The sequence below is a fragment of the Tachysurus fulvidraco genome, chromosome 14, assembly GCF_022655615.1.
Source record: "Tachysurus fulvidraco isolate hzauxx_2018 chromosome 14, HZAU_PFXX_2.0, whole genome shotgun sequence".
NCBI classification, from domain to species: Eukaryota; Metazoa; Chordata; class Actinopteri; order Siluriformes; family Bagridae; genus Tachysurus; species Tachysurus fulvidraco.
The window spans coordinates 25885341-25913293 of record NC_062531.1 but is presented as its reverse complement, the minus strand read 5'-3'; the positions used below and the strand labels follow the sequence as shown (position 1 = coordinate 25913293).

Below are 27953 nucleotides of genomic sequence, written 5' to 3'. Positions count from 1 at the left end.
ATCATAAACCTGCAGGCTGTAATGTTTACATGTGCTTCTATATCTGTTATAAGTCTTAAGGAAGTCTTAAACATCTCTGTGTATAACAGAACTCTCAGGATTGTTTCGCTATCAGTTTTTAGCTACTCCAATCCGCCAATATTAAACTTTTTACTTTTGTGAAAGGAAAACAAGATACAGTCTCAATCTCAGTTACAGTTAAAGAAAACTTAGAATACTAGCTTGGTGGCTAATGCCTGTTAAAAAGCATGCAGCTATAAACAGTAGTATATGTTTAAATGTTTTAATATATGTTTAAATAAAGTGTGGTAATACAAACAGCGGGCAACGATCATGAACCACAGTTATGATGTTTGTCATTTTATTTCAGGTTCCTATCGTGACGACAGAATTAGTGGCATCTATTAATATTCAGATTAAAGGGTCAGAAACCTTCCTGAACAAAACAACACAGATCCTCATCACACCTCCAACACAAGTGACGCTCGTTCAGACGGACAAACCCATCTATAAACCAGGACAAACAGGTAATGGTCTCCGCATTTTCTTGCCCCAGTTCTGGCCTATAGTCATTTTGGTGTTTTAACTGATTTGTCATGTTATTGTCTGCCTTTAGCTACCAGTTACACCATAAACGATTAAAGTAGGTGTTAAAAACAAGTCAGATTTGAACTGAAACAGTGTTATATCTATAGATTTTTCTCCCCACAGTGAAGTTCCGCATCGTCTCCCTGGATACCAATTTCCTCACCTACGAACAGACGGTTTGTAAACTTTTATTAGTTCAACTAGAAAAGGCAGGAGCACTTTTTGATGAATGAATTGTAATTTAATAAAACTGATTTGGGAGCAGTTTTAAAGTAAACATTATTTTAAATCGCACTGTATTATGGACTATTTGTGACATTTACATTTACATTTACAGCATTTGGCCGACACCCTTATCCAGAGCGACGTACATAAGTGCTTAAATCTCTAACACTGAATACATTAATGCTGGTTCACTAGGTTACATACTTAAGATACCATGAGTTTAAAACATTTGTTCAAAGTTACAATGAAAAAAAGTGTCAAAGGATTTTTATTTATTTTTTTTATTATTTTTTTTTTAAATGCAAAGGATAAGGAAAGAAGTGCTAGTTGAAGTGCTTCCTGAATAAGTAGGTCTTCAACCGCCGCTTGAAAATAGCCAGTGACTCGGCTGTCCGGACCTCTATGGGAAGTTCATTCCACCACCTTGGTGCCAGTACAGAGAAGAGTCTTGTAGTATACTTGCCTCTTACCCTGAGAGATGGTGGAACCAGTCGAGCAGTGCTGGTAGATCGGAGGTTGCGGGGTGCAGTGCGAGGAATGATGAGGGCTTTGAGGTAAGAGAGAGCTGGTCCATTTTTGGCTTTGTAGGCCAGCATCAGTGTTTTGAACCGGATGCGTGCAGCTACCGGAAGCCAGTGGATGGATCGCAGCAGCGGGGTGGTATGCGAGAACTTTGGCAGGTTGAAAACAAGCCGGGCAGCTGCATTTTGGATCATTTGCAGAGGACGGATTGCGTTCATAGGTAGACCTGCCAGCAGTGGATTGCAGTAATCCAGTCTAGAAATGACAAGAGACTGAACAAGTACCTGGGCAGTCTGTGTGGACAAAAATGGCCGAATCCTTCTAATGTTGTAGAGAAGAAACCGACATGAGTGAGTCACATTTGCAACATGAGAGGAAAAGGACAGTTGATTGTCCATGGTTACCCCAAGGTTGCGAGCTGTGGCTGAAGGGGAGATCAGATCGTTGTGCAAGGATATAGCAAGATCGTAGCAAGATATTTGTGACTGTTACGTAGGATTATAAACTCTGCATTAGAAAGTCACGATCGGTGAAAGTCATCGCTATTTAACGAAATAATCAATTAATATAAAGTTAAATTAAATGTAAATAAACTTATTGAAATTGTTAAAAAAAATTGCTTTCACTGATGTACTGGTGGCATTTAAAATAAATAAATAAATAAATAAATAAATAAATAAATAAATAAATAAACAAACAAACAGGTAAAGATTTTTTTATTTATAGATTCATAAAATAAATGTCTACAATTTTTCATTCATAAATATTCATTGTGATGATTTAAAAACAATAGAGTTACTAATATTCACTTTTTCTACTTTTTTCAGTTTCCAACAATAGAAGTCAAGGTACAGAGTCATAACACACACTTTCATAACATGCCATTTGCCTTTAAAAATATTGTCATCTTATTTTAAAAATGTTAAATATGATTTAAACGTTTTATTTGTTTGTTAATGCTAATTACTCATTTCAAGACTATATTTTAGGATGTAAGAGTATTGGATTCTTTTTCTTCTTAAGGATCCGCACTCAAACCGTATCGGTCAGTGGTTGAACGTCGCCACCTCCAGCGGTCTGGTGGATCTGTCATATCGTTTAAACTGCGAGGCCACAAAAGGAGTTTACGTCATCACCGTCTGGGACGAGAAGAACTCAGAGCTCCAGCAAAACTTCGAAGTCAAGGACTACGGTCAGGACCTGTTTATTAGCATCCTTAAAATAATCAGAACGTAATGGTTAATTAGCAGTTTGTGTCGTCTGATACAAATTCAAGCGATGCAGAAAAGAAATAAAACCTATCATAATAACAATCTCTTAAACAGGCATGAAGGAAAAGCAGAAGAAAGCAAGAAAACTCAATATGAATATAAGCTACTCACAGTCACACCACAAACACAGCAAATCAAAGGATCAAATCATGTATGTAAAACAATATATATCTAAGGGTTCATTTGTTGCAGGCTCCTATGTAGAGAACATACAGTGGAGAATAAACAACAGCGCTACACACGTTGAACACAATAAGAGAAGGATGTGAAATTTGCATAAGAATATGTGAAGGATGTGAAATTTGCATAATATCTTGCATAAGAATAGCAGCTATATTTTAACACTGTGTTATAACACATCTGTTCCAGTTCTGCCGACATTTGAAGTTACGGTAGAGCTTCCTCCGGTCATAACCATCCTGGACACCAACGCTACGCTTAAAGTTTGTGCAAAGTGAGTGTTAAAGATCGAATACTGTTCAATACTAACTTTGTAAATGTATAATTTGTCTGAACTGAAAATCTGTTGCTCTCTCGCTCTCTCTGCAGATATACGTACGGCAAGCCGGTGAGTGGGACGCTAAAGGCCACAGTCTGCCATAACAGTTACAGATATGTTTGGCTCCCACAAGCAGACACAACACCAGACATCTGCAGGAACTATACAATGATGGTTAGTCATCTTTACCTTTAAATCAACAGAAAATGCTTGTGAGTGAAACTAGTACACTAGTAAACTAGTTCCCAGTTACTTCTTTGTACCTTGAACATTAATTATAAACACTGTAAGTAATAATAGGATAAGTGACTTCTGGTGAAACTATTTTTGTCTATGTTTAAGTCTTAATTCCACTTTTCTACATGTATTTTTTGTGTGTGATTCAGGCAAGCACTAGGGTTAGGGTTAGGGTTTTTTTTCACTTGTGTGTTTATTTTAGACTGACGCGACCGGCTGTGGAACAGAAATCATAGATCTGACAGAATACGCATTAAGTGACTCACGCTATGAGCAATCGATCATAGTTTGGAGTGAAATGGAAGAAGACGGCACTGGTGAGAGATCCTCCATATCAAGCCACTCATATCGACGGCATCGTTAATATATAAATAAATGATTATTCACAACAATAGCTATCACTCTAGTTACAGGTTGTGTTAATGCTGTGTTCATCCTGTAGGTGTGATGTTGACTGGTTCAGGCAGTTCTCCTATAATATTTAATATGGTCACCATCTTATTTGAGGATACATCATCAACATTTAAGCCTGGATTGGCATATACAGGACAGGTCAATACATTATTGACTATTAATATAAATTGTTTTAGAGACATATTTTATATATTATTATTCTTTGCTAAATATAAATTGAATCATTATTGTTTTTTTTATAGCAAGGCAATAAATTGTGCCGATCCTAGCCGATACTATACTGTGTTCTTAAAAACTAGATACTATAGGCTAGCAATATTTTCAAATTTTGTTTTTGACAAGTTCTCAGATTTCTTCTCTTCTTTTTTAGATTAAAGTAATCTGCCCAAAATCCACACCTATGAAAAGAAAAGTAGTGTATCTGACCATAACTGCTGGTAGTAACGTTTCAGTGAGGAAGCTGCTTACAAATTACAAAGGCATTGTAAAATTTTCCTTCAACACTGAAGAATGGGGTCTGGAGCAAGTCTCTCTTCAAGTATGTAGTATTTTTATTCTTTTCTAATTATAAACAGACATATAATAACATATATAGTATAACAGACGTGTAGTAGTGATGCACTGGATGGGTTTTTTTACAACCCGTGGGTCCCACTTTAATGAAATTATTGGCCCGCCCCGCACCACTGTATCTATTTTTACAACCTGCCCCACACCCGCGAACATTAATTGAATTGCACGCAACACTCATTCATTCATTCATTCATTCATTCATTCATTCATTCATTCATTTCCTACCGCTTATCCGAACTACCTCGGGTCACGGGGAGCCTGTGCCTATCTCAGGCGTCATCGGGCATCGAGGCAGTATACACCCTGGACAGAGTGCCAACCCATCGCAGGGCACACACACACTCTCATTCACTCACACACTCACACACTACGGACAATTTTCCAGAGATGCCAATCAACCTACCATGCATGTCTTTGGACCGGGGGAGGAAACCGGAGTACTCGGAGGAAACCCCCGAGGCACGGGGAGAACATGCAAACTCCACACACACAAGGCGGAGGTGGGAATCGAACCCCCATCCCTGGAGGTGTGAGGCGAACCTGCCCCCACATTAATTGAATTGCATGCAACATGTTTTTTATATTTTGTTTTTAATGATCCGCACCGACCACCCCGCAGTAAAGTGACAATTTTTTTACCCGCCCCAAAACGACCCGTGGGTCACCCTCGGGACCCGTTGGTTATGAGACGACCCGTGCATCACTAACGTGTACCGACCCTATAGTCTGATAAGTTGCATTTAGCTAAATAATTTACATAAACAAGCGTGATTAGTAAAACCACATTACAATACCTCCATTAAAAGCTATAAGGAGTCGTTCCCTTACTTTCTGTCCAGGTTTATATAAATTAATCACCCTGTGTGGTATAAATATGTTATCTGCTTTTTCTCTTTTACATAGGCAGAGTATGAAATGACCAACAGATCAGTCGTGTATACTGAAAATCAGTTCACACCACAGTACCCGGCAGCCTACCTCTGGCTTCAGCCTTTCTACTCCAAGAGTCGGAGTTTTATTAAATTAGAGAGCTGCTTGACTCCTTTAAGCTGTGATAGAAACAGTGTCATCAAAGCTCAGTACATGATACACCACAGCACGCTCTTACCACGCCAGAAGACCATATCCTTCTTCTACATGGTGGGTTTTGCTTTCGGTATTACATTAAAACATGGGAAGATAATCAATCAATCAAGATTCATTGAATCATGAAAAATAAATGTATTTGTCACGTAGACATTGAGTACGACTGAAAACGATCACTTACTGAAAGACCTTGTCCTGTACGGTCTGTTGTATGTGCCAAGAACATTTTAAAGAATGAATCTAGAAATATAAGTTGCATTATAATGAATTCATCTACATGTTATTATGTCTAGGTAATGACTAAAGGGCATTTGGTTCAGAAAGGACGTATCTCAGAAGCCGTCAGACCCGGAACAGGTTCGTTACAATTACGCCACTGAAATAATCACATTTAATCAATATTTCTTCCATTTCAAAGTCTAATATATATCTGGTTTTTTTTGCAGAGCACAGGGGCACCTTGGTGGTGTCTCTGCAGAACATGATAAAGCTGTCCCCTGTTGCTCAGGTGGTCCTGTACACAGTCCTTCCCAGTGGCGAGTCCGTGGCAGACAGCCAGAACTACCCCATTCAGTTGTGTTTGGTGAACAAGGTCAGAAATGAATGCCCAGAAGTTTCTATATGTTTTAGATAGATATACTTAGTTTAAGGGGAATAGTGGCTTGGTGGTTAGTATGTTTGCGTGACACCACAAGGGTTGGGGTTTTGATTCCTGCCCCCTCTCTGTGTGTGAGGTTTGTATTGCCCCGGGTAGTTCCCCGGGATATTCAGGTTTCCACCCCTAGTTTAAAGACATTCATTGTAGGCTGATTGGCATCTCTAGTGTCCGTAGTGTGCCACCTAATCTTCCACCATTCACTTCCAGTGCAACGTTCTTTTTTATACAAAAGAACAAATTAGGGTTAAATTCCTTGCTCAAGGTCCAGCAGAGGCAGCTTGTGGTCCTGGGATTCAACCTCATCCCCATCCGAACAGCGGTCTAACGCCTCACCCATTAAACTACCCTTTTTCCTACTGTTTTGATCTGTAGTATGAGGAAATCCAGCACGTATGACAGAAATGGAGACACAAGGAGTTTTTAAATTGGAGATTTTATGGAAATAATTGTGGATGATATGACGTGACATACGGCTAAGTCCGGTGAACCAGATCCGAGTTCGTTCTCTGCGTTTAACCCATCTAAAGTGCACACACACACAGCAGTGAACACACACACACCGTGAACACACACTCGGAGCAGTGGGTAGCCATTTATGCTGCGGCACCCGGGGAGCAGTTGGGGGGTCCGGTGCCTTGCTCAAGGGCACCTCAGTCGTGGTATTGCGGCCTAAGACATGAACCCACAACCTTAGGGTTAGGAGTCAAACTCTCTAACCATTAGGTCATGACTTCCCCCTGGCACCCTATAACTCATATTTCCCATTAATAAATTATGTCTCCTATAAGAACTACTTAAATTGTAGAAACACTAAATGCTGATTTTAGCTTTCGAGTTAAATTTCACCTATACAATGCTTCTCCAATGCTTCTAACCTAAGCTCTTTGTTATTCTCCTATTATATATTATATATTTTTTCATTAAAACGGTATTTTTAATTTTTTATCCCCTTGCTGTCTGTCTTTCAGGTGTCTCTAAAGTTTTCCCCTTCTACGGAGCTTCCTGGTGACCAGGCGTCACTGTTGCTGAAAGCTGCTCCAGGTTCCCTGTGTTCAGTAAAGGCAATAGATAAGAGTCTTCTGCTGCTGCAACCAGAGAAGGCGCTCAGCATCCAATCTGTATGTTCTAAAGAACTAAATGTTCTTGAATTTAGACATACAGCTCATTTTGAATCTGTAATAAAAAGTAAAAAGTATATTTAAAACTAGATTTGTAAAGTACGTCACAACAAACTTTGATGCCGGCTTTGACAAGGCAAGTATTCGCAAAGGCCGGTGTTTTTTGGAGGCAAGTGGACATAAGGGTCAGTGTTTCTTTTGGAGGCAAGTGGACAGAAAGATAGGGTGCCAAAACATTTGGAGGCAAGTGGAGACGAGCATGTGATGTCATCTGAATACTCCTGAGGAAGTTCCCCTCATTGGGCTGAGTGTTTTGATACGTCACATGTTCATGTTGTGCTAATTTTTGATTTTCACGTGACATCACGTGACGTCACATGACATCATCAGAATACCCGTGAGGCAGTTCCCCTCATTATTCTGAGTGTTTTGTTATGTCACAAGTCCATGTTGTAAAAAGTTTTTTGATTTTGCATATTTTGGGGGCGGGGCTGTGGCACAACCGGAAGGCCAGTCGGTACACCAATATAAACCTTTGTTCAGAGTATCACCCTAAAGCAGCTGGCCGAGTTTGGTGTAGATAGTTCGAACGCTTGCCGAGTTATAAACCTCCAAAATTTATAATGGGAGTCTATGGGGAAAAAAGGCCATTTTGAGACCCGGTACTGGAAGTACCGGTACTCGGATCGCTTAGAACTCGATAGGGCTTTCTGGAATGGTCCTCAAATGGTTTAAATCATACCTAAAAGGGAGAGGTTACTATGTGAACATAGGTAACCATAATTCTGAGTGGACATCCATGACATGTGGAGTCCCACAGGGCTCAATTCTTGCACCGCTTCTCTTTAATTTGTATTTGCTCCCAATTGGTCAAATACTGAAAAAGAACCAAATTGCTTACCACAGCTATGCAGATGACACCCAGATATACTTAGCCCTGTCCCCTAATGACTACAGCCCCATTGACTCTCTATGTAAGTGCATTGATGAAATTAACAGTTGGATGCGTCAAAACTTCCTCCAGTTAAACAAAGACAAAACCAAAGTCATTGTATTCAGAAATAAAGATGAAACTCTCAAGGTTAACACACACCTTGACTCTAGGGGTCTAAAGACACAAAATAAAGTCAGAAATCTTGGTGTCATTTTAGAGTCTGACCTTAATTTCAGTAGTCATGTGAAAGCGATAAGCAAATCAGCTTACTACCATCTCAGAAATATAGCCAGAATTAGATGTTTTGTCTCAAGACAGGACTTAGAGAAACTTGTTCATGCTTTCATCACCAGCAGGGTGGATTATTGCAATGGACTCCTTACTGGGATCCCCAAAAAGACCATTAGACAGCTGTAGCTCATAGAGAACGCTGCTGCCAGAATTCTGACCAGAACCAAAACATTTTTGTCTAAGCTGAAATAGGAAAACAGAATGTTGGCTTCTGCAAAGCGACATCATAAATATTTGTTGATGGGTCATAAGATAAAACTGGAAAATGCTAATAGACATTTTAATTTAATTTATTTAAATTTAATATAATTTGTAATATAACAGATTGAGATTTAGAATGCTGTATTTAGAATCCTTTTAATATATTTGTAAACTTGAACATTATATGACCATAATAATGCCACCTAATGTTATTTCAGGTGTTCAACTTGCTTCCTGTTCAAACGTTATCAGGATATCCGTACAAGGTGTATGATGAGGATTCCAGCCCATGCTGGAGGAACCCACCCATTGGGATTATCCCATTTATGGCACGAAAGCAGAAGATCGGTTATTTTCCAAACTCTGGAAAGGTCGATGTGTACAACACCTTTAAAGTAAGACATATGGGCAGGTAACGATGATCACCTGATGATCACCTCTACAGTGTGTCATGTTCTAAAGTCTGGTTCTGATTGATTACAAGATGTCGATTCAATATTTTTAACAGCAGCTCTGATTATAGTGTGTTACGTTATAGTAATGTGTCAGCCCTGACGCAACATCTCGTAACCTTCTCTGTGAATCGGGTTCCATACGAAATCTTTGTGTTCGCTCTTCTTCTGTTCAGGATGTTGGAGTTAAAATCCTCACCAATACAGACGTAAAGAAACCCTCCAAATGTTTTCTGTATATGAAAGGTAAGTGCTTCTCCAAAGGCACATTCTCATTTTGACTTGATGCATGTGCCTTAAAGTCTTTGTTATTGTCAAAGTTATTGTTATTTGAGCATTAAACCTTTCAGCTGTAATTTACGCATATTTAAGATTTTATTTAAGAATTTATTTATATTTAACAACACCAGGTGAGAAATTCCAGAAAATGTACATTTACAATCAAATCCGATGTGGGATGTGGTAGCTCAGTGGCTAAGGTGTTGGGCTACTGATCGGAAGGTCATGGGTTTGAACCCCAGGTCCACCAAGCTGGGCCCCTGAGCAAGGCCTTTAACCCTCAGTTGCTCAGTTGTAAGTCACTCTGGATAAGGGTGTCTGCTAAATGCTGTAAATGTAAATCCAGGGAACCCAACAAGCTCTCTACAACCACTGCAGCTATCAACTATCTAACTATCAACGTAATTTGTCCTCTGCAAATGATCCAAAATGCAGCAGTCCCTACTCTGGCTTCCAGTAGCTACACGCATCAGATTTAAAACACTCGCTTGTTTATAAAACCCAAAATTGGACCGTCTTACCTCAAAGCTCTCACTCCTCACACTGCACCTCACTGCCTCAGATCTACCAGCACTGCTCCAGCGGTCCCACCATCTCTCAGGGTAAGAGGGAGGTTCATATCAAGACCTTTTTCTGTTCTGGAATGAACTTTGCATAGATGTCCGAACAGCTAAGTCACTGGCTGGCATTCACTAAATTCCAGGGGTTGCGTTACCACGACGTAAAGTGGGCGTTTTTTCGGAGGTCTTTGAAAAACACCCTCTTTCAAAAAAAACAACAACAGCATACTACGAAGGACAAAACAGTCATACAGGTAGATTTATTTTAGAAAACAAATAAACAACCAAAAATTAGGGTTAGGGTTAGTGTTAGGGTTAGATTATCAAATAGACCACGAATACCCGATGACGCAATATCTGTTACGCTGTTTTGAAATCCCTGGAAATAATAAGTGCCTGCCGTCACTGGCTATCTTCAAACAACGGGCGAAGACCTACATCTTCCTGAAACACTTAAAAACCTGTTTGTTTTATGTGAAGAAGGTTTTTTTTCATCAAGGAAAGAATTCTTCAGTTAGGGACCCATCAATTTTTGGGGGTCTTCTGGTATTCCTGAGATTCTTATACCACTGCATTCTTTCTGTAGAAGAATGTAACTAATAGCCAATTTAGATTAATGATGCTTTTCTTCCCTGACTACGGAAAATCTTCATATTGTAACATCACATATTTTGCTGTGCAAATAATTGTGATCCATTAATGAATATACGAATTAGTCTAGGACCAAATCTGATGACTTCTATTTTAAGCATCGGTCATAATCTTTGTTTAAAAAGACTCAGTAAAGATTTTCACACAACTTCGATGGAACAATAAAAGGAAAAATTTGTTTGACTTCATATTAAGACTTAACTAAAACGGATTCCAAACGCAAACGCTTGCAACTGATACGCACAAATCCGGCCATAGAACAGATGAGCATAGGCACCAAAGTGCTTTAAATCTTAGACTGTTCACCCATTCTGGATATAAATACTCTCAAGATATCGCATATTCATTATTGCCAATGTTGAATTCTTAATGTTGCCAAATCTTAACTGCAGCTGAAGACGATGAAGCACCAGACATCTTCACCAAAGACACCGCTTCAGCTGACTCTAGTCCAAACCAACCGGTTGTTACGATCCGCAAATATTTCCCAGAGACGTGGATTTGGGATCTCGTTCCAGTCAGGTGTGCATGTGGTTTAAGTGTGTTTTATTTATTTGTTTGTTTGTTTATTTATTTATTTATCTATATCTGTGTTACTGAGTCAATGTTATTCACTCTACAGTCAGTCTGGAGCAATGACCGTTAGTAAAACAGTCCCAGACTCCATCACTACATGGCAGGCCGATGCATTTTGTACATCACCTGTGGGGTTTGGAGTAGCCCCGAAAACTGAGCTTATCGCCTTCCAGCCTTTCTTTGTGAGCCTCACCATGCCCAGCTCTGTCATCCGAGGAGAAGTGTTCACACTCAAAGCCACCGTCTTCAACTACCTCAAAAGCTGTATGATGGTGAGTTGAAATGTTTGGTCTGATAAAAATATTCTGAAATTAAATAATTTTCTAAGATACAGCATTATAACGTTAACATAACCTGAAATTCAGATGGATTTAAAGTTCCTTAAACGTTTCCATACACGTTTGCCATTTGACGAAGTTTTTAAACTAAATTTACTATCTATTTTAATAAAAGAGCCTAACAACATTGTTTTGTTTGACTCACCGCCATGATTTAATGCTAACAACCAATCACGGATCAACTGGCGTCAACAACCCTCGTCAACATTCAACTGTCACCAATCGCTGATCATCATACTGTAGTTATTCCAACCAGCACACTTGTCTTGTTTTGAGAAAATCTTTGTTTTTCATGTAATATATTTTACAGTGCGAATAACTGTGATCTACTCATGAATATGCAAAATAGTCTAGGACCGCATCTGATGACTTCTATTGAATCTTAAGCATCGATTAGTTACCTTTCTCTGGAAAGGATCCGTCGTAGCGGTCACACGACTTTCCGTTGAATAAGAACTCAGGAAAAACAAATAGCTGATGAAATGAAACCCTATGTGTTAAAGGTGAAGGTGACGCTGGCTGAATCAGAACAATTCTCAGCACAAGTGTGTGAAGAGTGCAATTATACACAATGTCTGTGCGCTGACCAGAGCTGGACATTCTCTTGGACCATCACACCCCTGGTACTGGGTATGTCGAACTTTACAACCTAAAGCTGGGCGCATTTCTTACATTAACAAAGTCAGCGAAGTTAAAATAGTTCTTTTCCAGGGTAAGTTTTATTTTTAACTACTATTTTTCAACTACTTTATAAGTCGTTTTTGCCACGAAAAAAAAGGAAGTGCATAATTACCTAGAGGGGCTTTGTATGCTGTAGCGTTCCCCTTTTTATTTACTGGCACTAAACCTGCTCATGCATGACAGTCCTTACAGCCAAATCTAGTAGAAATCCCTCCCAGGGGAATGGAGACTGTCAGAGAAACCGAAACATCACATTTTTAATGCCCGTCATTTATGAATGAATGAAACAGATGTTTTTGGCTATATACTTATTTCTGTCAGGACCACTTTGTCAAATGAGAATTTATTAGATGATATGCATACAGTTAGTGTTGGCGGTATGGTTCTGTTCTGGGCAGGAATCCACGCGCCCGTCCGTGCGCATGCAGGGATAGAGCGGGGAGAGCAGCGACTAGAAAATAGTATAAACCCCTCGTATAAAAGAACCGTTAATCATGCATAGATTTTTATTTTTTTGGAAAATAATAATTGAATAAATGGATAAATAAATAAATAATTAATTGAAGAGAGAGGGAGTGAGAGAGAAAAATATGTGGAGATTTAAGAAGTGAACCGGTACAACGAACACGAGTTCCGGCATGGTGGGGTCGGGGTTGGAGGAGGGAGGCTGGATCGCAGCAGCAGCGACGCGCTAGAAAGCGGCTCAATGAATGGGAATTTAAATGGCCGGGTAATACGGATGTCGTAACCGGATTTGTGCGAGTCGTTGACGGCTGATTACCAGCTGATGCGTGCTTGACGATGTGGCCTGCCAGAACTAACACGATGCTTAATATGTGTTACGTCCAAGGACATATGTTTTTTGTATTTTTCCCCTTTCTCCCTGTTTCTCCTCTCTCTCTACTTCCCACAAGCAGGAACATGATAAACACAAATTATACACAATATAATTTACCTTCGAAGACAAGCCTTTAAATTGGGATTAAATAACAACATGGTTTTTACTAAAACACTAAACTTAGCTGTGACCACAATGTTCATGCTGTAGTGTTAACTGTAGGTTTGTTAGTGAGAGCAGTATTAACAGTATTTGTGTGCTTATTGTAGGGGAGGTGAGCATCAACGTGACCGCAGAAGCCATACAGTCATCAGATCTGTGTGGAGAGAGAGCAGTTACGGTACCACAGAGAGGACACACCGATTCCGTCATTAAAACACTGCGAGTGCAGGTGATTCATTCTCTAATAATAATCAGTTCGATGAATTTTGCAGCCATTATCCATTTATAGGAGATATCAGATGACATTATATACCGTATTAACCCTTGTATGGTGTTGGGGTCTGTGGGACACATATTCATAAACATCAATAGTTTTGAAAAACTTTTCTTCCTTGTAAATTTCTTGATTTTTTTCCACTCATAACTTGATTAAATTAGATTTTTTTAAATTACATTTTATTAAAAAAACAGCAAAAAAAAAAAAAAAACGAGTAGCACTTTAATTAAAAAATGTGATGTAATAAAGGTAAAGGGCAAATATTAACCATATATGCTGTTTATATCGCTTGTAATTGGGATGAAGTAAACATCTGTAGATTATTTTAACATCAAATTTTTGATCGTGTTGAATTAAAATCCCAAAAATGCAGCGGGTCAAAAAGACCCACGAACGCCGGCTGAGTAACAAAAATACCAACAACATACAAGGGGTTAATTATTTAAAAACAAGAAAAAACAAGAACTCAATAAATAATAATAAATTTATTGAAACTGCTTTGTGACTTTAAAAATTGTGGACTAGATCTTATAAAAAAAAACTCAGCATTTCTATTCAGAAAGTTGTAGCCCTTTAATTGTTGCTGTAATTATATTTAAAATTGTATTTTTATTCTGCTGCTATTTTTAGCCTGAAGGAACCAAACAGTATAAAAGCTACAATGAGCTTCTCTGTCCATCAGGTCAGACACACACCTCATTCATTCGGCAGATATCTTGTATATTATTACATCAAAAACAATGCATTTTGTAAAGAAAACCCATTTTTAATCTTGACTTTTTATTACCAATTAGTTCTGTTGTAGGAATTTTAGAAAATTTTATCTCATGGAAAAGGTTTCATTGCTTTTTATTCCAGAGCAGGAAAATAATTCCTAATTCCACTCTTGTTCCATTTTAATTCCGTCTAAGTGATTTAATAAGGGGGGAATTAGGGGACCCAGAAATCGGTCCTGTTCCAAGTTTATTCCTTGGTTCTCCTTTAGAAGAAGCAGTTGAGAGAACGGTCTCAATAACCCTGCCTGAAGAATTTGTGGAAGGTTCTGCCATGGCCTCAGTCTCAGTGCTCGGTATGTTTCGGAAACCTTTTATATTAGTTTAAATGATTTTGGTAAATATACAGCAAGACTCGTTTATAAATAAGTCAAAATCATGTGTGAAGATATTTTAGTAAATACAATGTGCCGACATTTCGCAGGAGATCTGATGGGTCGAGCTCTACAGAACCTGGCGAGTCTCCTGGCGATGCCGTACGGCTGTGGAGAGCAGAACATGCTGCGCTTCGCCCCCAACATCTTCATCCTGCAGTACCTGGAGAGCACCAACCAACTCACTCCTGAGATCCTGAGCACAGCTCAGACCTACCTCGTGAGCGGTGAGAGTGCATTATAAGAAGATAAGACACATTATAAATAACAAATATACAAATGAATGCAAAATTTCTCAGTTGTTTAACAGTGCAAACATTGTACGGTCCGTTGTGAGCGTGTGTTTAGCAAAATAAACATCAACAGGTAGTTTTTTATCTCCTATACAGGATATCAGAGAGAGCTGACCTACAAACACACCGACGGATCTTATAGTGCTTTTGGGATGAGCGATGCATCGGGCAACACATGGTGAGCTGTCTTTACTACATTTTTCTTTGTATGGTATCTCTGACTGTCCACATAGAACAGGGGGTATAGAAGCCTTTATTATCACCACATATACATTACAGCACAGTGGAATTCTTTTCTTCACATACCCTGAGGAGGTTGGGGTCAGAGGAGGTTGGGGTCAGAGTGCAGGGGCAGCTATGATACAGCGCCCCTGGAGCAGGGAGGGTTGAGGGCCTTGCTCAAGGGCCCAGCAGTGGCAGCTTGGCTGTGCTGGGCCTTGAACCCCAATCCTCCGATCAACAACCCAGAGCCTTAACCAGTTGAGCCACAACTGCCCCCAGTGATGACAATCTAATAATAATAATAATAATAATAATAATAATAATAATAATAATAATAATAATAATAATAATAAATCAAACCAGGCCACTCAGTCCATTGTTTCATGGTCCAGTTTTAATGCTCACATACCCACTGAAAGAGCTTTCAAAGACAGACAGGTGTCTAACATAGACACTCTGCCCTACAGCCCCATAAACAGTGAACTTAACACCTGTCTATTCTGTGGGATCAGAACAGAAAGGCAAGCCATCACTAACCACGTACATAAAGGAATCTTACGGCCGAATAGAGAACATTGAATATCTTCTTACAAGGAGACCTGCAAAGAGGTGGAATATACTGTATTATGTAGCTAGGACTGAAGACTAAGAGAAAACAAAAGTCCTGCTATTTATTATTATATACATTACATAATAAACCTTGCACAAAATGTGATTCTGTATTTTTATGTATAACCGTTGTGTTTATGTTCTCAGGCTGACGGCGTTCGTGATGAAGTCATTCGGAAATGCGAAGAGATACATCTTCATAGATCAGGTGTTTGTGGACCAGGCGAAGTCCTGGCTCGGGCAACAGCAGAAGGCTAACGGATGCTTCGCCTCAGTGGGACAACTTATTCACACCGACATGGAGGTCAGGACACCAATTAGATCATTAAAATAATTAAATACAGTTACTGGGTGAAAGTACTGAGTCGATACAGCCGTAATGTTCGTATTTTAATTTCCTACAGCACAAATTTGTGTGTTTCATTCTCGTTATAATACAGCGATGTGCCAACGGTTCCTAGCTTTAACAGTCAAATCCAGAAGCTTTTATTGTCATTTCGACCATACAGTATGTAGCTGACGCAGTACGTAGTGAAATGAGACGACGTGTCCTCAGGAACACAAAACAAAAACAGAGCTACGTGGTACAACACAGAGCTAAGGACTTCAAGTAAGTTAGTCCTAGCCAAGAACAGTACATCTGTGTACTCCCTACAAGACAAGACACAAAGGCAGCGCCCACTAGTGGACATACTGTATATTCTATATAACTCTGTATAAAGTTCTGTATGCTTTAATGTTATAAAAATCAACAATTTTTCTGTTTCTATTAACATTTCATTCTCTCTCTCTCTCTGTCTGTCTGTCTCTCTCTCTGTGTCTGTCTCTCTCTCTGTGTCTCTCTCTCTCTGTCTGTCTCTATCTCTGTGTCTTTCTCTCTCTGTCTCTCTGTCTCTCTGTCTCTCTCTATCTCTTTCTCTGTCTGTCTGTCTGTCTCTCTCACTCTCTCTCTCTCTTTCTGTCTCTGTCTGTCTGTCTCTCTGTCTATCTGTCTGTCTCTCTCTGTCTGTCTCTCTCTCTCTCTCTCTCTTTGTCTCTCTCTCTCTGTCTCTGTCTGTCTGTCTGTCTGTCTGTCTGTCTGTCTCTCTCTCTCTCTCTCTCTCTCTCTCTCTCTCTCTCTCTCTCTCTCTCAGGGAGGAGTGAATGATGAGGTGACCCTCTCAGCATACATCACAGCTGCAATGCTGGAACTTAATTATACCGTAACAGTGAGTATCTCATAAAATTTCCTTGTACAATAAACTGAATGTCATCGACTGTTGGATCATTACAGATCATTACAGATCATTGCAGATCATAACAGATTATTACAGATCATTACAGATCATTACAGATCATTGCAGATTATTGCAGGTGAAGAAGCCCAACGATGATAAACAGTGCAGGAATTATGGAATTATTACATATGTTAATCTGTGTATGTCAGGATCCTGTGGTGAATAACGGTCTTACCTGCCTGAGGAACGCATACACTCAGGTGAACTCCACCTACGCCAAGGCTCTCCTCTTCTACACCTTCACCCTGGCTGGAGATGAGGAGATGAGGAACACACTCATCTCAGACCTGGATGCAGAGGCCATAGTCTCAGGTTTGCTCATACTACATCACAGAGCTTCATAACAGACTCAGAGGAAACATCTATCTGCCCTCTTCCACTGACGCAGCCAACAAAAACTTACTAGTGTTGCTGTGATTGACAGTAATGAGAGACAGACTGTCATCCTGCTACCTATGAAACATACCGTACACACATTCATACCTTATCTTTGGGGAACCTTTGCTTCAGTATTTCTATAATATCTCCATCAGGTGGTGGACGTCACTGGAGCAGAGCGAGCGATGGATCAGTGACCGACTCTTTGGAAGTAGAGATGACCTCGTATGTGCTTCTGGCTCTGATGTCTGGACCTGAGCTCTATGGGTATGGTCTGAGTTACAGCATCAGTATCGTCCACTGGCTTTCTCAGCAGCAGAACGCCTTCGGAGGCTTCGCGTCTACACAGGTACAAATCTTAAAGATAAAAACCTCCTACTTTTTGACTACACTTTCAAAAAAAAAAAAAAAAAAAAAAAAAAACTTGCCCCAAAACAAAGATATATCTGCTGCCCCCTAGAGGCTACATACTAGAAGTACCTTCTTATAAATGTACACAAATTTATGTTAACACTAACAATGTGTTAAACATTGATTTTGTTGAACTGTGTAATGAAATTCTTTATCATTTTAGTCTAGTAAATAAACTAGAAGTGTCTGTGTCGTGCTTTTTATGTTACTCGTACACCGTGTAAGCCTAGCACTTTGATTTCACAGTGTAACTACTGTATAGCCCTGAAGGGAGATTCTAGCTCTAATCTTTATCAGGGTTTATTCTGGTATTCTGTCTGTAAATATATTTATAATGGTGCTGTTGAGTTGAAATTTTCACAAGATGTCAGTAAACAGATTTGGGGCCATAATCTGGAAGTGCAAAGAACATCATTACACCATAAACCATCCACAACCTGGTGCTCCTTGCAAGGTGCTCCAACTTCTCCCAACCATCCAAGAACAGTTTGGTGACAAACAATTCCTTTTCCAGCATGATGGAGCTTTTTGCCATACTGGAAGTGGCTTGGGGAACAAAACAAATTCAGAGTCCATTGGCGGAAATCTCGCCAGACCTTAAACCCGATTAGAACAGTTAATGCTCATGAGGTGTGTGGACAAATAAAAACGCACAGAATGACGAACTCCAAGCACTGATTATGCAAGAATGGGCAGAAGTTGGCTGACAGCATGCCAAGATGAACTGAAAGATGTCTTGAAAAAGAAAGCTCAACACTGTAAATATAAATAAACAGTAATCCCTCGCCACCTCGCGGTTCAAGTTTGGCGACCTCGGTACATCGCTGATTTTTTAAAAATATTCATCGAACAATAAAAATAAAAATGGTTTCCCAGGATGCCAGACAAAGAGAGAAACTCTCTCAGAAGCTCTGTACATACCCACGGCCACTCAGACGAGGCACGTGATTGGTTCCCGGTGCAAGATCTGAGCTGATTGGCTGCGCATCATCGCATCCTCTTCCAGCTTCTTCCCTTGTCGTATCTCGCCACTCTCGTTCACGCTGTCAACCGTGTCTCGCGTATCGTGTTCGAAATTAACTTTTCGTTAAGTCCTTACGATGCCTCCTAAGCGCCGTGCCCCTGCGAAAGATTCCTCTAATGAGCCCAAGAGGAAGAGGAAGATGATGACCATCAGTGAAAAGGTCAAACTTAGGGCCAATCCTACTTCACGGATTTTCACCTATCGCGAGGGGTCCCGGTCCCCGTTAACCGCGATAAACGAGGGATCGCTGTATATGACTGTAAAATAATTTTAAAATAGTTTTAAAAGCTTGATGTACTTGTCAATAAAAGCTTTTGACACTAAATTAATGATACGTCAGTATACCGCAGTAACATATGACACTGAAACACTGAAGCTGCAGACTTTGTGAAAAACCTTTGGACACGGCTGTAAAATATTTAAAAATTACAACTGTTTGTTTAATTAGTTGTGCAGTTTAAATGATATACTGTGTCATAAAAAAGCTAGACAACGACACAAAGGCTTGAGATACAGTATGCAAAATAAAGTTGTTTGTTTAATGTCATGTAAATATATATATATTTTACACATGTTAGGATATATCTTATATATATTATTTCTTTTATGAATATAGACACTGCACATGAAAGGGTTAAATTTGCTCTCTTTATACTCTTTCCATCATCTAGGACACTGTCGTGGCTCTTCAGGCTCTGGCTAAGTACAGCTACGCCACCTACAGTCCAGCAGAATCTGTAAATGTTACTATAACATCACCATCAGGGCTGATTAACACCTTCACCATCAATCAGAGTAACAGACTGCTGTATCAGGAGAGTGAGCTGCAGGAGGTTCCTGGAGATTACGACGTTACAGCAGAAGGGAGCGGCTGTGTGTACGTGCAGGTCGGTAGATCATCACGTTACTCACTCAGTTGTGGTGGATAACTTGTGATAATAGCAAGAGTTGTTTTTTTCCAGTTCACTTTGAGCTACAACATCCCTCCTCCACCCGACGACTCGTCATTCACCCTCTTGGCTTCAGCGAATGGAAACTGCAGAGTCCCAAATCCATCTCTAGAAGTGACCATTACTGTCATGTGAGTTCTACACAACGATGAACTCCAGTCTGATGTGTTATCGAACAGGTCTAATGCTATTTAATCAGAGCCAGAATTAAATTGAATGCAAACATTTACATGACTTTAGGACAAAACAAGGTTTTATTATTAATCATGTGATACCACTCATGATTAACCATTAGTATATTTATAATGTGTTAATGTGGAATGTGTAAGTGATTGATGATCTGTTAATCTCAGGTATAACGGTCAACGTTTGGAGACCAACATGGTGGTCATCGAGGTCAAACCTCTTTCTGGATTCAGTGTGGACGCGACGTCTGTGCAGCTCGTGAATGGCAATTCCAATGTGACGTGACCTTTAACCTGCCGTGTGAAGCATAAACACCGATCTATATATTTACATACATTGTTATTCATAATATTGTGCTATAAATCATGAACTGTTAAAACTATTCAATCGCTATTCAAAATATCAGCCCACTGACCGCTTATCAGACTGACAGGTCAGTTTTTACTCTGATTATATATTTTCCAGTCGAGTGATGGAGCTGTGAAACGTGTGGATCTAATCGAGGGCAATGGAATCATCTACCTGAATGGAGTAAGACACACAAACACCAACCCAATAACCCAAGTACAGTTCAGTTATGTGTAATAAAAGGGAATGACGCAGGGTAAAAGTATTAAACTGCTTTGGGGAACTTTATGATGCCTGCTACACCATTCAGCATGGCCAAATTGGCCATGGGTCAGTATTGGTGTGTAATATCACACAGACCTTCAAGTGTTAGTCAATAGTACTTTAATTATTGTCAAACCTCGCACCAAGTGGCCCCTGGGTTCCTCCTAGTGCATGACAGTGCACGGTTTCATATGGCCAGAGTTTCTGGATGACGATGGCAATGATAACATTGACTGGCCTCCACATTCCCCAGACCTGAATCTAATTGAGAACCTCATGGGACATTATGCATCACAGCGCTCTAAGCCCCCAAGTAGCACCTCTGACTATTGAGGAGCTCACTGATTTTCTCATCCAGGTCTGGAAGGAGATTCCAAAAAATGAATGCAAATCAAATCTGCCTTTAATTAAACATTTTTACTTTTGATTTTTGATGTTATTTTGGGTTAAAATGACCATTGTTATGACATTTTACTGTTAATAAATGTAGTGTTACATTCTCATAAAATACTAAGATCCAGCATGAATGCAAGGACAATAAAGGAAGATTACTGGCTGGGTGCAGGTGGTGGTGCTGGGTTTAATTTACACAGCAGGTCAGATTATATAGTTAGGTTTTATTATCCTTATACAAATCAGACGACTGGTCTTTTAGAACTGAAACTTATTTTAACCTCATTAAATAAAGACCAGCAAACTTTTTTAGAGTTAGATTTATCAATCTGGAATGTCCTCAGTGCAAATTCCTGTTATCACTTGTGTTGTATCAGCAAAATGTAGTTATTTCCTCAATTTTCTTATTCAACCTCCATTGTTAATCCTCTGGAAGTTAATAAGATAACAATTGTCATGTCACAGAAAAACCACAGAGTATAAAGTACTTCTGAAGATGTCAGAAAACTAGTAAACATAAAATTAGTTCCACCGCTGTTGCAAAGTGCAGATAAAATGCTAAATTAAAAGAGTGTTTAATTCCTCCTGCAATTGCATGCAGCAGTACTGTAATATAATCCGTGTGGGTTCATGTGTCTAATATCTCTGTCTGATTTAGCTGACGAATGCAGAGGAGAAGGTTTACACCTTGACAATCATACAAGACCTTCCAGTGGAGAACCTAAAACCAGCTGTTATTAAGGTTTATGACTATTATGAGACAGGTATGTGCTCTATACACCTGTACTTGTATCTGTCTAACACACAAAGAGCTCTGACTGTCATTTCATACAGTATGAGAACTACAACCTTGTTTCTGTTTTTTTTTAAAGGTGAGAGAGCTGCGACTGAGTACACCTCACCCTGTCTAGTTCAGTGAGAGTTTGTACATCTTACATCTCAGCAAGAGCTCAGCGACTTCAACATATCACTTTCATAATGTACACGACTCACTACTCTTGTTTTTTTGGTTTTTTTTTCTTCTTTCATATTAAATAATCAAGACATAGTTGGTGTAAAGAAAGATGCCTTATTTTCCCAATAATTTATAGATGTAACATCATTGCCAAAACATTTTATATGAGGTGAGGAAAAATTACTTGGAATATGACAAATTAACAAACATAATTTCACTTATAATCTAAATACAATTCGTTTACTTTTTCTGATTAAACAACATGATGCGAATGTGGCACTTACATTGCACAGCCCTTTATTTACCTTTAAGTATAAACTATATGCTGTATTTTACAACATTACAGCATATATAAACATTCAACCTGTCCACTCATGCTTCTCTGAACTTTGCTGATTTTCTCCACAAGGTGGTAGATTTATTGTAACTCCTTTGCAGTTATATGCTGCAACTGATAATGCTAAATACCATAAGCTAACAAAAAAAATATATATATGCCAATAAAGTTTATCTGCTTTATCATTATTACCCGTGTCTTACCTGTGTCTTTTTTTCCATAAAAAGACATATATGTTGCATTGATGGGTGTTTAAATTAGTGTCGTATGCCACCGTTATGTGGTTTTAACTGTAGGTACTGTATTGTCAGCTATGGCAAAGTTATTCGCTGGTGTTTGTTATTCAATGAGTAGTGACCTCAGTGCAAATCTATGCAAGCTGGACAACAGAGCACAAGAAGTAATATCCAAATTGTTTTCATTTAATGGTGTCATTTAATACAGAACTGAAATATATGATGTAAGCGCATGTGTAACATATTCTGCAAGATGAAGAACTATGCTTTCCTACTGACCCAGCTCATAACTGGAGTAATAAGCCCTTTAGTAAGCTGGTGTGCAAAGAAAACTTTAAATCATGTAGCATATAACGCTATGATACAGATACATTTAAAATGATCGTTATAGTAAATATAACAAAAAATAGTCTTTAAAAAAGTGTAACAATACATAATACTTGCCAGTTAATATTAATATCAATATTGATATAGATCCTAGTGCAAATATATGGTCTGAGGAATAAAGGACACAAGGAGTATATAGACTTAGGAATATAGTGCACTAGGAACATAGATTAATTTTTAAACATTGGGATTTGGGATATCATATCCTGGTTAAATTGGATCTTCAGAATAAAAGGCCTTGGTAATACAGGTGGCATTAAATAAAACTAGTCCTCCCACATATAGTTATATACATCAGCCTCCATGGTCAGGATAGGTGGAGGAAGGTGTGCTTTGATCATCTGTCATAGGAGATAGAGACGCTGATGGGCTTTCTTACTGATAAAGCTTGGGTTGTATGACCAGGTGAGGTTCTCAGCCAGATGAACAACAAGGTATTTAGTGCTCTTGACTATCTCCACAGAGGATCTTTTTAGTTTAATGTACATTCAGAGACAGGTTGATGTCTCTACACCAGGAAGTTAGCTGTTGCACCTCCTCTCTGTATGCTGACTCGTCGTTTTTATTGATGAGACCCACCATGGTCATGTCACTCTGCATAGAGTTTTCCTTACAAATCGGCCATGGTTAAAGATAGTACCTGGTCTTTGGGGACAGGGATGTTCTTCCTTGTCAATACATTTTTAGGCACCTCAAACCGAGTGTAGAAGTAGTTCAGTGCGTTTGGGAGGGAGGTGTCACTGTCACACGCATTTGCCAGAGTACAGAATTGGCAGGACCACCACTGGACCCTACTAGCTTCAAACATGAGAGCAGTTTCACACTAAGTAATATATGAAAGCTGTGAAAGCGTCTGGAGATGCTGTGGGAACATCATTATGCTGCCTGCAACATCATTCACCATGACTGGGTTAGCAGTGGCTCACTAATGGTCTGGGAGTATATAATTATATAATATAATGGTCTGGGGATAATATCCTTATAGGATTGTATAGACCTTCATAGACTAGTTATTGGTACTCTTACTGCTGTTAGGTCCCGGAACAAAGTCCTTAGAGTCATTTTTAGATCTTACACAGTTAGAGTGGGCCCTGGGTTTCTCCTGGTGCATTACAATATTCAGCCTCATGTGTCCAGAATGTGTATGCAGTTTCTGTATAACATTGATGCCACTGAATTACCCTCATGTTCGTCAGACCTAAATGAAATTAAGAACCTCTGGGATGTTATGTATCAGAGCACCCAAATGCCACCAAGTAGCACCACAGAATGTCCAGGAGCTCACTGATGCCCTGATCCAGGTCTGGGAGAAGATCTCCCCTACTGTAATGTGAGGGCCATGCACACTTCTAACTTACTCTGTGTCTTACAACAAGATCCAGTGTGTGATTTAAGTATTCCTGTTAATTTTAGAACAATGTAAATTACAGAAATAATTTTTTTAATGATCTCTGATGAACATGGCAGAGGGAACATTGTCAAGAAAAACCCTCTTGTCACATGTCATAAAGAAACCTTATAAGCTACAAAAGCGCTAAAAAGACGGCGGTTCAGCACCATGGACAGCGCCTCTGACAAAGCGCTAAAAGGATTCAGCACCAAAGTCAGCGCCACTGGATCGGCGTGCAAGGCGGGGCTGCAGAATTCCCGCCGAAAAGCGGAGAGCCAATCAGGAGCGCCGCTGTGGCACTCACCCACTGGCTGCGCAGCACAAAGGGAGAGCCAGGCTCAGCGGCTAGAGGGCGGTAAGAGGGTGTGCCTAATGGAACGAATGAACGTTATCCCTTTGATATTCTTTTTCAGAAACCACTGGCTGATCCAGAACTTCAGCTTTCTGGCTGAGACTATGCTACGCTCCTGGAGAGGACCGCTTCACCTTCGCTGTCGTCCCCTCCTGATAGGTTCAGAACCTGGATTTCTGCCCAAGTGCCTGGTTATATATATATATATATATATATATATATATATATATATATATTTTTGTGTGTGTGTGTGTGTGTGTGTGTGTGTGTTTGTATATATGAGAGAGAGAGAGAGAGAGAGAGAGAGAGAGAGAGAGAGAGAGAGAGAGAGAGATTTACCAGCTTCATGAAATATTTGGACATACTAAGAGGAGATGCCAACCCCATGTGGTCTTCGAGGACAACAACGTCCTCACCAATACATTTATCAGACTGTATTTTTATAATCACACCCTCCAGTGTCACCCATATAAGGATGAGGTTCCCTTTTGAGTCTGGCTCCTCTCAAGGTTTCTTCCATTACCATTAAAGGGAGATTTTCCTTGCCAGTCACCTTAGACTTGCTTACTGGGGATAAATACAAACACATTTAAATATATATAATGTTAATCTTGATTTTTTTGTATTACATTCAACCTTTTGTATTATGTGTATGTTCTGTAAAGCTGCTTTGAGACAATGTCAATTTGAATTGAATTGAATATACTCTACAGTCAAAAGTCAGTCTGTTTATGTTCCTGTAAACAGGAAACTATGAGCAACTTATGAGTATCAGCATCTGAGTTATTTTTTAATTAATTTTAGTTGTAAAAGTATTGACTCATACTGAGGTTATTAACTTTCTTCCTTGAGACTTGAGTTCAAGTTGTGCCATCTATGGCAGACCCCTTTGTTACTGTGTGGCACCTTCCATTCATGGTGCTCTTTATGCTGTCCATGTGGGACCATCCTAGCGATTTTACAGAAGGTGTAGGCACAGGTCCCAGGTAGAGTAAGACATAAGGATTTTGTGGCAAAATTTGGGTTTGCTATTGGACTTTTCATTGTCTCCTAACTGGCACTCACAGTATATCTTTAAACTGCCAGCTGTGTGTGCAAAGTATATGTAGTTACTTGTGCGTTGTTATATCTGACCTAATAAAAGGTGTATTAAACCTTCGGTATTAATAGTTCCTCTTGTTCACTTGGGGGTGTGTTACATACACATTAAACAAACACTCATCCATTTATGAATTAAACTCAAGATTAACTCAAGGTTCAGGTTTAAAAGAAGCATAAACTATTGATTATTTTGCCACATATGCAGAGCACATTGTACAAACAAAAATCAACACATAGGCAACTTGGTACATGATCAGTATTTATTATGAAGTAAACACTTGGATTACTTCTCAAGTCACTTATTTTACTCCTCATGTTGATCTACATTCCATATTCATATGGCAACACAAGGAAAGAAAGAAACAGGAAAGAAACACAATGTCAGAACACAATGTGTGTGTGTGTGTGTGTGTGTTCCTCACCGTCCAATTGTTTCTGCTTGAAATGCATAGGAAGGACTTGCAATTTGAAATTCGACATATTTTACATACACACTTTTATGTCTGAAATAGATGCTCTGTTCAGCTTAAAGTTTGAAAAAAGTCCATTTATGGACAAAGTTCACACCAGAATAAACTCTGCATTTGGTGCCTTGTTTCCTTCGCCTGATAATTACAAGACTTGAATATTTCATATGCAAGCAAACTTTGCTCTATTCCTAATTATTACATTATAATATCACTAGACCAAATATGTGCCTTATATTATAAATAGAATAGAGCTCATTCATTCATTTTCTACCGCTTATCCGAACTACCCCGGGTCACGGAGAGCCTGTGCCTATCTCAGGCATCATTGGGCATCAAGGCTAGTATAGAGCTGACTAATGATAAGTTTCAGGAAGGCACCTTCCTATCTTGTTTGTTCTAGGTTACTGTGGGCTTCTATCCAAAGATTGTATTTAAGCTGTGTGTGTTTACAGACATCAAACCAGACCAAATCAGACCTGATACCAAACATACACCAAGGACATATAAAGCATCCATGAACAGACTGTTATTCCATATCAGTTCCATTGTTTATCGGTGTTTCAATATTTTAAATGGGCTCTTCCTCTTGCACCAGTATCCTATCACCTGGCCCTTGACCAGTCTCCTGGTTCCTGAGTCTGAATTCTTAAAAGATTTAGTAGAAGAATCCCTAGAGGTTATATTCTGCCTTTAAGTGAGTAAAGCAAGGGTTATAGTAAAATATATATATATATATATATATATATATATATATATATATATATATATATATATATATATATATATATATATATATATAATGCATATTTCTTAATGAATATTTTGTTGAATGGCAATCTACCCAAGTTTTTATCCATTCATTCATTCAATTTTCTACCGCTTATCCGAACTTCTCGGGTCACGGGGAGCCTGTGCCTATCTCAGGCATCATCGGGCATCGAGGCAGGACCCTAGATCAGTGGTCCCCAACCCCCGGGCAGCGGACCGGCACCAGTCCGTGGACCAAATGGTACCGGGCCGCCCAAGGTACATTAAATTATTCCCATTTTATTTACTGTGGTGTATTTCTCTCGGGTTTGTGCGACTTTCCATGGACGAGAGGTTAACCGGGAGCTGAGAGACGTCACCTAAAGCCGCACCAATACCGCGCATGCGCAAAATATCATGATATCGGGCCGGGTTTAGGTGACGTCTGGAGCTGAGCGGCTGCAAGCGGAAGTGGTGTCGTAGCTTTGGTGGAGAGAGAAGGTGTGTATCGCTCTTCTCTCTGTTCACCGGTACTTTGTCATGTTTAACAGTGCTTGGTGTACGTGTATATTGTGTTTGCTCAAATTTAACCCACAAATTAGCAAAAATGAGCACGAAACAGACGTCGTTAGAAAGTTAGAAACTCTGCCGGTGTTCTGGATTAAAGTCTAGAGAATACCCTGAGATTGTCACCACAGCACTTACATCCCTATCGTCATTTCCGACATGCTATCTGTGTGAAGCGGGGATTTCTGCAGTGACGGCAACCAAAACAAAACAACGGAATAAACTGGACATAAGCAACACACTTCGGGTGTCATGTTTAAATACAATTAAATTACAATTACAACCCCACCCCCAGCGGGCCACGGTAAAATAATCAAACATTGACCGGTCCGCGGCGAAAAAAAGGTTGGGGACCTCTGCCCTAGATGGAGTGCCAACCCATCACAGGGCACACACACACACTCTCATTCACTCTCACACACTACGGACAATTTTCCAGAGATGCCAATCAACCTACCATGCATGTCTTTGGACCGGG

General features: G+C 39.5%; 1 protein-coding gene and 2 long non-coding RNA genes across 5 annotated transcripts in view; 2 read left to right on the top strand and 1 right to left on the bottom strand.

Annotated features, from left to right (window-relative positions):
- The first annotated feature begins 390 nt into the window (after positions 1 to 390).
- On the top strand, positions 391 to 2183 carry LOC125138497. Its single transcript, XR_007137681.1, has 3 exons — positions 391 to 527; positions 712 to 764; positions 2163 to 2183. It is a non-coding gene; the product is annotated as an uncharacterized LOC125138497 (long non-coding RNA).
- Positions 2180 to 17714, bottom strand: LOC125138496. Of its 2 annotated transcripts, XR_007137679.1 has the most exons (4): positions 17463 to 17714; positions 17155 to 17266; positions 14620 to 14791; positions 2180 to 2550 (listed from the first exon to the last, which is right to left on the bottom strand). It is a non-coding gene; the product is annotated as an uncharacterized LOC125138496 (long non-coding RNA). The 2 variants fall into 2 exon arrangements; XR_007137680.1 differs by lacking the exons at positions 17155 to 17266; positions 17463 to 17714 and adding an exon at positions 14991 to 15084 and having other exon boundaries at positions 2183 to 2550; positions 14620 to 14795.
- The window catches only part of LOC113656700 (alpha-2-macroglobulin-like protein 1), a 58867-nt gene continuing 34604 nt past the window's right edge, over positions 3691 to 27953 (top strand). The window contains exons 1-26 of one of the 2 annotated variants that reach the window (XM_047799811.1): positions 3691 to 3894; positions 4127 to 4294; positions 5233 to 5469; positions 5709 to 5772; positions 5862 to 6007; positions 7042 to 7191; positions 8836 to 9012; positions 9246 to 9315; positions 10952 to 11081; positions 11182 to 11407; positions 11977 to 12103; positions 13262 to 13383; positions 14062 to 14113; positions 14417 to 14500; positions 14629 to 14805; positions 14968 to 15049; positions 15850 to 16006; positions 16836 to 16910; positions 17129 to 17291; positions 17513 to 17706; positions 19464 to 19679; positions 19755 to 19873; positions 20096 to 20204; positions 20394 to 20459; positions 21592 to 21697; positions 21806 to 22382. In XM_047799811.1, coding sequence (XP_047655767.1) covers positions 3790 to 3894; positions 4127 to 4294; positions 5233 to 5469; positions 5709 to 5772; positions 5862 to 6007; positions 7042 to 7191; positions 8836 to 9012; positions 9246 to 9315; positions 10952 to 11081; positions 11182 to 11407; positions 11977 to 12103; positions 13262 to 13383; positions 14062 to 14113; positions 14417 to 14500; positions 14629 to 14805; positions 14968 to 15049; positions 15850 to 16006; positions 16836 to 16910; positions 17129 to 17291; positions 17513 to 17706; positions 19464 to 19679; positions 19755 to 19873; positions 20096 to 20204; positions 20394 to 20459; positions 21592 to 21697; positions 21806 to 21852 — 3369 coding nt within the window. In that variant the 5' untranslated portion in view covers positions 3691 to 3789 and the 3' untranslated portion in view covers positions 21853 to 22382. Of the gene's footprint in view, positions 3895 to 4126; positions 4295 to 5232; positions 5470 to 5708; positions 5773 to 5861; positions 6008 to 7041; positions 7192 to 8835; positions 9013 to 9245; positions 9316 to 10951; positions 11082 to 11181; positions 11408 to 11976; positions 12104 to 13261; positions 13384 to 14061; positions 14114 to 14416; positions 14501 to 14628; positions 14806 to 14967; positions 15050 to 15849; positions 16007 to 16835; positions 16911 to 17128; positions 17292 to 17512; positions 17707 to 19463; positions 19680 to 19754; positions 19874 to 20095; positions 20205 to 20393; positions 20460 to 21591; positions 21698 to 21805; positions 22383 to 27953 lie in introns of those variants that run through there. The other variant, XM_047799812.1, reaches the window with a different exon arrangement.